We start from the raw sequence: 11,188 nt of genomic DNA on the forward strand, positions 1-11,188 counted from the left end.
AGCAGTAGAGCTCAACCCAGACATCTCCTAATTATGGGCCATAAAGAGACTAACCATTGATGAAGGGAAGGAGGAGGTGAACATTTTAGCTACCAAAACAAATGTTGCGATGCCATATCTTAACTACTGATTTTATTTTAATTTTACACACTGTATAAAATAAAGAATATTTGTTCACGTTAGTGGCCATTTCTGACTTTTTTGATTGGTATACTTTGTGTATATCACTAGCTAAAGTTATTGGTCAATTAGACACTATAATAGAACACTTCTGGCTATACTTTAAGGTTTTCTTTTTCTTTTTAATCTATAAAGTTAATTATTTCACAAAAACTAGAAACAAAGAAATTATCTGGCTGAAATTATTCATAGTGCCATGTGTTTAAAAAAAGGTGAATGGGGGCTTCCCTGGTGGTGCAGTGGTTGAGAGTCCCCTGCCAATGCAGGGGACACGGGTTCGTGCCCCGGTCCGGGAGGATCCCACATGCTGCGGAGCGGCTGGGCCCGTGAGCCACGGCCGCTGAGCCTGCGCATCCGGAGCCTGTGCTCTGCAACAGGAGAGGCCACAACAGTGAGAGGCCCGCGTACCGCAAAAAAAAAAAAAAAAAAAGGTGAATGGAAACAGTTCAGACATTATTACAATATACCCTTGGACAAAAGAAGGCAGAAACAGCTAGGAAGGCAAATAAGACAAAACAGAGAAAGTATGTTGGCTGCCTGCCTGGCACCCTCAGTTCCTAAGCCAAATGTTAGCAGTCCTTGACATCTCAAGTTTCCAAACAATTATACCTTATAAGCAGGTCCCTAATCGGTTTAGAGGCTTCAATATTTGAGGTGGAAATGGAGAAAGTTAGACGATACTTATATTCATTTAGGAATAAGAAATGCACATTGTAAAACTTAGGATACAACATAATTCATCATGGAAAACAACGTCAACTTGCACATTCATCCTGACTAATGAGGACAGAAGAGATTAAAGACACTGTGGACACTTCTACCGGAAGACAGCTAAATTTACAGCTGCCGCATGAAGTCGGAAAACTAATTCTTAAATACCTACTCTTGTCTTTCACTAAGCACCTCAAGAGAATTCATTAATAACATTTTGGAGAAAATATTTTGGAGAAAAAAGTATTTTGGAGAAAATACTCGCTACGGTTTAATGGGGAAGTGTCCTTTGAAAGTCTTTTCAGTTCTCCTTTGAGCGTTAGTACATGCCAGCTTCAAATGACAACTGTTATGAATTTCACTAGTCCCCCATCCAGCCCTCCCAGAAAAAGACAGAAAGGGAAACAAAGAATGTTTAAAATATCAAGAAAGGCATCAAAGTATTGGGGAAAAAACTGGTACATTAAGCTGAGTTAGCTAAAAACAAACAGAACTAAACAGAGACAACTAAGTAAATGAACAGCAGAAAAAAAAACATACAATTGCTGAATAAATAATCCCTCAATAATGAAAGAAAACATTTTTTTTTAATTGGGGGAAAAAACACTAACATGGAATTTTTCCCTTTTAATTAATGGTGTACATTCAGACTTAACAACCATAAAATAAGCACATTAACTACAGTTATACATTTTCTTCTCTTTTGGGGCATATTATTAATAAAATAAATGCCCCAAGTTTTTATGGGTAATACTTTTGCTTCTTTAGGTGGGTGAATTCCTGAAGTCTTGTTTAAACAAGTATAAATGGAATCTCACGGATTAAAAAAAAAAAGTAAAACAAAAAACTAGTACCCAGAAAGTGACTTACTAAATTAAGCATGGTCCCAGAACAACTACATAATCTACAGGGAAGTTCATAATTTCATGAAAATACTTTAGAAATTTCAAGATGAAAACATAATCCCACAAAATCTAAACAAATCAAATATTCTAAATTTAAAACTTAAAAAATCTCCTACTCAAACAACAATTATACAAGGGATAACACTACTTCCACTGTATCAGACGGATAGATATAGATAGAGGTATAGATCCAGATCCTAGTGAGCAAAGAGCCTTGGAGCCAGACTGCAGAACTTCAAATCCCAGCAACAGCACTTACAAACCCCAAGACCTGAGATGGGTCACGTCACCTCTCTGAACCCTGGCTTCCTGCCCATAAAAACATGGATAACACTACCTACCTCATAGGGTTGTTGGGACATTATAGGCGTGAAGACATGGAAACCATTTAGGAAAGGGTCTGACACATAGTAAATACTCAACAAACATTAGTTACTATCTCTGTACAGTGTTCAGCACATACTAAGTGGTCAACTGATAGTCGCTAAATGAATGACTGACCTACAGAAAATAACCGTAGTTTTCACAGCAATCAGAATCTATCCAAACCTAACTAAAAAAATTATCAAATCAGGGCTTCCCTGGTGGCGCAGTGGTTGAGAGTCTGCCTGCCGATGCAGGGGACATGGGTTCGTGCCCCGGCCCGGGAGGATCCCACATGCCGCGGAGCGGTTAGGCCCGTGAGCCATGGCCGCTGAGCCTGCGCGTCCAGAGCCTGTGCTCCACAACAGGAAAGGCCACAACAGTAAGAGGCCCGCATACCGCAAAAATAATTTAAAAAAAAATTATCAAATCATTTCAGCCCAGTTGGCCCAATTCAGGAACTTATTTTGGAACCATGCATTATTGAGATAACTGAAATAATATTTCATTCAAATATTTAAGTACCCACTTCTTGTCAGACACTGGGCATACAGAAACAAAGACACAGTTCCTGCCTCATAGGTTACACTAATAAGAAATGTAAAAGTAACCTGCATAATTGAAAGGGAACTCAGAAATTTTCCAGTCCAACACCATGCATTTTAAAAATGAGGAACTTGAAGTCCAGAAAAGTTCAGTTTGGCCAAAGACACAAGTTAGACAGTGCTAATCAAGATTAGAACTCAGGTCTGATAATCCGCAGCCTATATCACAGTGACTCGGAGTACTCAATATGACATAGAGATGAAGACCCTAATCCGCCACTAACAAAATCCCTTCTAAATTATCTACGTACTGCACTGATGCAAATCAAGTCAAACAGACTTCATGGGAGCTGCAAGAGGCACAAAAATAACCCTATTATGATTACTTAGCATATTTTCCGATTAACAAAAGGCATTCTTCACACTTGGATGGGTGTAAGTCAGCGAGCAGTCTGTTCTATGTAGTTGTCACATGCTCGGCCTCTATGTGCATTTCCATTCTCACTTATTCCCACAGACGACAATAAAACACAACATACACTGCACTGCTAAACATTTCAGTAAATACTTAATTGCCAAGAATATGAAAGGGAAAAATTCCCATAGTATGATGATAATTACCTTAAATGTACCATTTTGGTTTTTCATGTAGGAAACCAAAAATATATCCACTGGTAGAAGTGCTGATGTGATGAGAGCAATCGCCAGAGAAAAGATCGCTGTTATGGTGGAGACAACTTCACTTTCCCGCTGACTTTGATATTTACGAACATATACCCAGCAGAATGCCAAAATAGCCTGAAATAGAACAGAAAGAAATGTTTTGTTACTGCCCTATGTATTCTCTAAAACTGATTTTAGTCTGTTTGTAAGTTCCCAATGGGAAACATTATGTCAAGTAGCAATTCTTCCGGATGTGCAAGCAACATCCACTACACCTTATAAATTTATTCAAGATTTATAACTTTCAAAGCCGAGTTCATGAAAGCAGTACAACTTCACTTGGGTGCCAAGACACCAAAAAAAACAAGCAAAAGTTATCAATAACAGTGCTCAGTTACATATTTCCTCACTGAACACAGTACAACCATTCACGGTTTCACACAACATTACAGTTCTAACTAGCTCTGAATACTTTTCCCAATAGATCTCACCAACCTAAAGACATAACTAGAAGTTATTCTATCCTATTCTCACTGCTGAAGTATCACAGAACACCACTTGAATTAAAATTAATTTCTGTCCCATTATGACAGCTCGAGTACCATTCAACTAAAGATTAACTGCCAATAATCACTATGCAATTGATACATTATACTATAATTCACATTTCAAAGGGCATTAAACGAAGAAAAATGAACACTGAAAATGGATGCACATGCACTGCAAGGAACTTTTCTGGGAAAAAGTACACTCAGCTCCTGAGGCTGACCTCTCAACAAGGTACTCTTAATAGTCATCTCCATCTTCCTAGAAACTAACAGAGGAGATAGGACTGTACTCTCAGAATCCTCTAACTTCAGATTCCAGCATCAGAATCCCCTGGAGGGCTGCTAAAGCACAGAGTTCCAGATCCAACAGGTCTGGAGAAGGTCCAGAAAACCTGCGTTTGTCACAAGTTCCCAGGTGAGGCTGATGCTGGTCCAAGGACTACACTTCGAGAACCTCCGCCCTAATCCTAGGGGAAGCAGACAGATCCTCAATCAGTGATTGTCAACCTTGGCTGTGTTAGAATCCCCTGGGTAAAAATTTAAATACCTACCTGTAACCCCACCTGCAAACCACTTCAATCAGAGAGTGAGGCTCCTCCAGGCATCAGCACTTCAAATGCCTGAGGATTCCAATGTGAGGCGAACCTGAAAACCAGGGTTTTAACTAAGCTCTATCAAAGCCCTGGGACACAAGCTTAGTTTTGGCATTTCATGCTTTTCAACAGATTTAACTTTCACTGTAAGCAGACAGGGCAGGGATTCCCTAGAGAAAGAGAACCAGGCATGGCCTTCTTGACATAAGAGAAGCCACTTTTGGCCCAAGCCATTTAATGATCTAAGCCTAGCTACAGTGCTTGCATGAATGGGTCTCAGTAATTAAAGATCTTAAAGGAACAAAATACTTATCAGGTGAGAGAAGTAACAACAGTAAAGATAATAAATCAGTTGTAAAGTCCCAATTCTGTTTCAACAGGTGGTAAAGATTAGCCTGAAGCACTTTCTTGAGCTGTTTTGCAGAATTTAACCCTGCCTGGGGTGCTCAACCACTAGATCAACTGGAACCTAAGGGGTGATGTTGACCTTTTCTGACCCTAGTGACTTCAATCAATTAAAGCTTGGACTCTGTGGACCTCTGCCCCAATTCTATTCCTCTGCTCAAGCCCCTTAATAACATGCATACACGCTTAGCTTAAAACTCCCCCGATCTTGCTGTTGAGGAGACACTGCTCTGGGAAAGATCCCCAGTGTTCTCCCTGCTCCTGCTCTTCAGCTTGGTTGTGTCTTTTGGTTCAACACCCATCAACAGGCAAACCCAGTTTTTCATGTAACGTTACTTCCCTTCTAGTTCAGGAGCCAGAACTGAACTAAGCACCACCTAACTAACCTAAGCACCACCTATTTTCAGTTTCCAAATTCTCCAACCACAGTCAAGATATAAGAACAGTTCCATCACCGCAGAAAAATCCCCTTTGCCCCTCCAGAGTTAACCCGTCTCTCTACTCCCCAGCCCTCGACAACCACTATCTGTTATCTGTCCCCATACCTTCTGCTTTTTCTAGAATGTCATCATGTCCTTATATAGCATGTCTTTTGAGTCTGGCTTCTTTCACTTAGCATAATGAATCTGAAATCCATCCAAGTTGTTGCATGTAATTCCTTTACATTATTAACATTTCAGTTGGTATCAGAATAGCAGGAAAAAATAAGGTGAAAAGGAAAATGTGCTCCTGGTAACCTGGTTGTTGGGGAGAAAGAAACAAAGGAGGAAAGGAAGGAAGGGAGGGAGGGAGGAAGGAAGGGAGAGAAAGAAAGAGGGAGGGAGGGAGGGAGGAAGGGAGGGGGGAGAGAGAGAAAGAAAAAGAAAGAAAGAAAGAAAGAAAGAAAAGGAAGGAAGGAAGGGAGGGAGAGAAAGAAAGCTTCGAAGGGAGAAAGAAAGAAAGAAGGAGAGAGAGGGAGGGAGGGAGGGAGGAAGGGGGAAGAGAGAGAGAGAAAAAGAAAGGAAGGAAGGAAAGGGTGGGGAGAGAGAAAGAAGACCTTCATTCAAATTCCGGCTTAACAACTTACTAATTTCTTTTTGTTCTGGAAAATATTCTTTCATAAAATGTTACTTATATTAATATTTAATGGGTTTGTTTCTAAATTAATTGACAGATATTTAAAATATTCCCCAATTATTTTGGAAGTCACTGGAAGATGAACCTTTTCTTTCTATCCTGATCTATCCTGACACAAGAGTGCTCAATAAATTTTTTGTTGGACTTCAAGGAGACCTGCACTTTTACAAAGTTCAGAGTGACAGGTATTACTGCAAAGGAAGGAGTCTGCCAATAACAGGCAGGGAAAGGGCAACGCAGGCAAAATAGTTAAGCCAGAGGTTCCCAAACTTTTTGGTCTCAAGACCCCTTTACAGTTTTAAAAGAGAACCCCAAACAGTAGTTTACAGGTTAAATCTGTAACAGGGAAGAGCTAAATCGGACTCCAAGTTGAATATGTTTCTTTGACTTTAACCTTTGCGTTTAGTTGCTTTTGTTATTATAACCACACCTAATGGCCTGCCTCAGGGAACCTGCCCGCCTGTGAAAGGCTGCAAGGAAAAAGAAACTAACACATCCCCTCTCCCAGGCTGGTCATTCCAGGAAGTGTTTTGCAAGACTAATGGCCCTTTTACTTTATTCCTCAAGGCCTCTCCCTCTCTGATTCTGCAAAAGAAACTGGCATCCAGACCCCATAAGATGGTTTTTCAGAGACACTAGTCTGCCATCTTCTCGGTCTGCCAGCTTTCCGAGTAAAGTCGTATTCCTTGCCCCAACACCTCGTCTCGGGTTCACTGGCCTGTCATGCGGCGAGCAGAGCGAGCTTGGACTCGGTAACAAATCTATCAATAGTTACTACATTATAAAATAAACCAAATGTCCTAAACTGTAAGATAGAAATAAGAATACTTCTTTCATAGCAGGTTATAAAAATTGAATGAAGAGTTTAGCACAGCACCACAAACAGCAGAAATTATTATTAAATGTCATATGAAATAACATCTTAGAGGATCTCATAAAAGAAACCAATACATAATTTTGCTAACAACTATAAGGAAAGGTTTAGAGCAGTCCCCAACCCCTCGCAAGAGATTGTGACTTCACCTGTCTGGGCATTGGGGCTTTTAATACTCCCCAGGTGGCTTTAATGAGCAGTCAAGGTGGAGAAGCACCTGGGCAGTGGCAGGCAAGAGAACAGATAAACTTTTGTTAAATGAACACACACACCTACTGCCTGGGATCTTGTCAAACTGCAGATTCTGATTCGGTGGGGCTGGGGTCCCAGATGATGCCCTCACTTTGAGTAACAAGAGTAAACCTGCTTTACAGAAACGGAGACTCAATCTTGTACAGTAACGGGAAGTGCAACTGGAGAGATGGTGTAAACCAAATTACTGAGCATCCTGCAGGGGGAGGCTTAGGTAGAGGAGCTCAGATTGACACAGTAAATGTAGACAGTTGGATTACAGGCTTTGGAGGGGCCAAGTCTCACCTTGCCTTATGCGGCAGAAGAAAATGAAGTCCATCCTGTTTGCCCAAGGTTACAAAAGTAGTCAGTCTCAGTGTTCTGATTCTTTAGAAGATGACTGGCAGCAGTTCTCAAAGTGTTAAGTCCTCAGACCCCTGGCAGTCCCACAACCCTTTCTGGGGATTTGCAAATTGAAACTAACCCCATAATAATACTAAGATGTCATCCGCCTTTGTCACTATGTTGATACATGCACTGATGGTGCAAAAGCCTTGGTGGGGAAAACTGCTGGCGATTTAAGCATGAATCAAGACAATGGCACCAAACGTGCCAGTAGTAATCTTACTCTTTACCACCACACCACACTCACAGAAGGGGGAAAAAAAATTTTTTTTAAAGACTATTTAACTTAAAACTATAATTGACAAAGCAGTAAATGTTAACTTTATTAAACTTCAACACTTGACTCTTTTAATACTCCTTGGGAAAATGCATACTGAAAGTATGTACTCAACCTGCGATGGCTGGCTCTCCCCAGGAAAAGCACCTCAGTATTTAAGAGTCAAAAGCCAAACTAGGCACTATTTCCAAGAAACATCATTTTCACTTGAAAGCACAAGTGACTAACTATGGTTATTCAGACTTGGATATTTGGCAGATTTTGTCTAAATGAACAAAGGAAACCGATCAGTTCAAGAAAAACAACTGACAGTATTTGTTACCAGTGATAAAATTCAAGCTTTCAAATGAAAACCAGAATTTTGGAAAACCTGTATCCACGACTGTGAGCTTGACAATTCTCAATACTTATTTCTGAGACATTTCTTCGGACAAGATCAGTAGTTGATACTGATGAATGTGACATTTTGATTTATATAATGAAAGGTATCCATATTTGGAAGATCTGCATAACTCAGTGAACCAGTATTTTCTAAATGATCAAATGCATCACATTATAAAACCACACATGGGGAAAGATCCATTCAAAGTACAACGTGGACTTTAATACAACTGAACAAAAGTTCATTGATAGGGTTTCAGAATCCATATTTCATATTAAGAAGCTTCTACTTACTGAGTTTTGGTGTAGTATTATAGAACAAGGTCCACAATGACCTAAAAGATACTCTGCTTCCAACTGCATATCACTAAAACTTCATATACTCAAACCAAAATAATCTCTGAAAAGGCTGAATGCAGAAGCAGACATGAGAATTCAGCTCTCTTCTAATAATCCAGGAACTAAAGAGACTTGCAGAAAATTAAACAATGGCCCTCATTACTAATTTCTTTCTACTCCAACATCTAATTTCAGACCTTTAATTCCCTTCTCATTTTATCTTGTTCCCATTGTAATATCACCAACTTAAATGGCTTCGCTTCATTATCTACCCAAAGTTTGCCTCAATTCCACTTTCTCCCAATATTGTTCTCTGTTCTCTGAAGTCCTATTTAATTCATAAAACCATACTTTGGTTTTCAGTACTTAAAATAACCTGTTACAAGAATTTTTGTTTCCCACCTATCTTCAGGCCCTCCTAAAGGCCACATTTTGTTTTGTTTGCATCCTCCTACAATTTACAGCACAACTGCTGTACCTTACATGTTTTTCACTGATAACTGCCAAGAGACTCCCCCCTGGATTTTGATACAGGTTACCTGCTCCTTTGTTTTCCTCTGTCAGGGAGGAGGAAATGTACCTTTCGTTCTTCAGTTCTTCTGACTGGTCTAACAACTAAATTGATATGAGATAGATCAACAGGAGAAAATCAAACAAACGCTTGAGAACATGTATACAGGGGAGATACCCAAGAAAACTCGCCAAAATGGCCAAAGCCCTCATCTTAAATACCACTTTCACCTATAGACAGAGGATCCTGGCGGGGGGTGGTTTGGAACTTCAACAGGGAGGAAGGCAATTCACAGGCAGACAGAAAGCAAAAGGTTGGCAAATACACTTTTGCTGGGCCAGGCAGACACAACAGGACAGAGGGACTCGGATCTCTAGGCCCAGCGGAGAACCACCACCATCACGCCTAGCCCACATCCTCTGCAGATACCTCAGGCGATGACTCTATTTTGGGAACAAGCCCCTTACCTAAAATTCTCCCAGCAGCTAAGACAGAGGTAAAAAAGAAAGATTTCCCAGAGTCTTCTGTTTCTTACATATAATCAAGATGAACTAACCATCAAGATGAACTAACCATCAAGCCAGAGAGCCATTTTGGGGCGCCAAATTTTGCTCCCCTACAAAGTCAAGTGAATACGAGGGTATGGAAAAGCCAGGGAACTCTCCAAGTACAACCTCTGGAAACCACAGCCAACCTTCACGGTTTCCACTTTTCTCCAAGCAGAATAAAGTGTGTTCTGGGGTAAAGGCATTATTACTTTCCAGGCAAGGGGTAAAGGCAACAAGAGAAGCCTTTTCAAGTTTTCGCACTTTGGAGGGGAGAGTAGTTTCCGCTGCAACACCTACTGGAAAAACAGACTATAACACAGTGGTTGCAGACATGGTAGTGGAATCAAGAAAGTGAAGTAAAATGAGACAAATCTTGATTTCAACAAGTGAAGTAAACAGTTTTTTGGTTTGATTTTGTTGTTTTCCTAATGCAAAGTGGCAAAAATACTTTGGGGCAGATAGTTGTCCTGTTGAAGCAACAACAGGATGGGCTGGAGACCACGAGGAAGAGTGAGACTGGGGAAGGGTATGAAGAGAAATAAACTGAATTCCCCAATAAAAGGGTTTTAATATGGGTTAGGGAAGTACAACCTAGGCCATTTGGCCCATTAAGGCCCACGTTTTGCTCACTGGAGAAGCAGGAATCAGGGGGCTGGGAAGGAGGCACCTGAAGTCAGACAGGTGGGTACACAGACCCTGACACTGGCAGTGACCAGGGCCTCAGCTCTGCCCTGCACAGGTTTTCGCCCATCAGAGACCGGGAAGGAACGCGAAACCCAGCGTCAGAACGAACACCGCACGTCACCAAGGCAGGGTCTCACAATGGGGAGAGAAGGCTGCAGACCCCCCATCCTAAGGGAAGGGACAAGGTGGACCACTCAGAGGGGCAGAGACACCCCCCTCCCGGGGCGACGACGCGGCGCCCACGGGACTCGAGCAGGCGGGCGCTCCCGGCTCCCACGGCCCCTCCTCTCCCCGGGCCCCCATACCCAGGTGCGCCAGCGCGGAGTCCGGGTCAGGACGCAGCCACCAGCCGCGGGGACCACCCCGCGCGGGAAACGAGGGGCCGGCGAGCCCCTCACCGCGGCCCAGCCCAGGGCCCCCGCAGCCCCCGCAGGAGCGGGCGGGGCGGGGCAAGGAGGGTCTTGGCCCCGGAGGCCAACGGCGGGGCTGCCCCTCCCCCGTCCAGGCCCTGGGGAACTCCAAGCGTCTCCCCTACCAGGAGCAGGAGGCCGAATATGCACCAGCCGATCACCAGCTCGGCTGACGCCGCAGCCGCCGCCGCCATCTTCGCTTCCGGCCGGGACTGCCCCGGCGAAGGGGGAAAAGGGAGGAGAGAAGGGAGCGAGCGCAGGACGCGGCCCCGAGCACCCTAAAGGTTAAAGGGGCGGAGGGGCGGAGGGGCGGAGCGCCTGGTTGCCTAGGAGACCGGGCCAGCGAGCGGCCCCTGGCGACGAGCGGCCGGGGGCGGGGCGCGTCCGGGACGCCGTGACGTCACGCGCTGCCGGCTGCGGGGCGGGGCGGGGCTCTGAAGGGGCGTGGTCTCCCGGCCACGTCACCTCTGTGGAATGCTTAATTAGGTCCTGGCTGCTG

The 11,188-nt window shown here is 43.1% G+C and overlaps 1 protein-coding gene across 1 annotated transcript in view; it reads right to left on the reverse strand.

The window, feature by feature from the left end:
- Nucleotides 1–10,892, reverse strand: part of LMBRD1 (LMBR1 domain containing 1) — a 129,735-nt gene extending 118,843 nt beyond the window's left edge. The window contains exons 1-2 of the mRNA XM_007447201.1: nucleotides 10,815–10,892; nucleotides 3,326–3,502 (exon numbers count right to left, since the gene is read on the reverse strand). Coding sequence (XP_007447263.1) covers nucleotides 3,326–3,502; nucleotides 10,815–10,883 — 246 coding nt within the window. The 5' untranslated portion in view covers nucleotides 10,884–10,892. The remainder of the gene's footprint in view (nucleotides 1–3,325; nucleotides 3,503–10,814) is intronic.
- Nucleotides 10,893–11,188: the final 296 nt, after the last annotated feature.

Source organism: Lipotes vexillifer, unplaced genomic scaffold, assembly GCF_000442215.2.
Source record: "Lipotes vexillifer unplaced genomic scaffold, Lipotes_vexillifer_v1.1 scaffold1180, whole genome shotgun sequence".
NCBI lineage: Eukaryota > Metazoa > Chordata > Mammalia > Artiodactyla > Lipotidae > Lipotes > Lipotes vexillifer.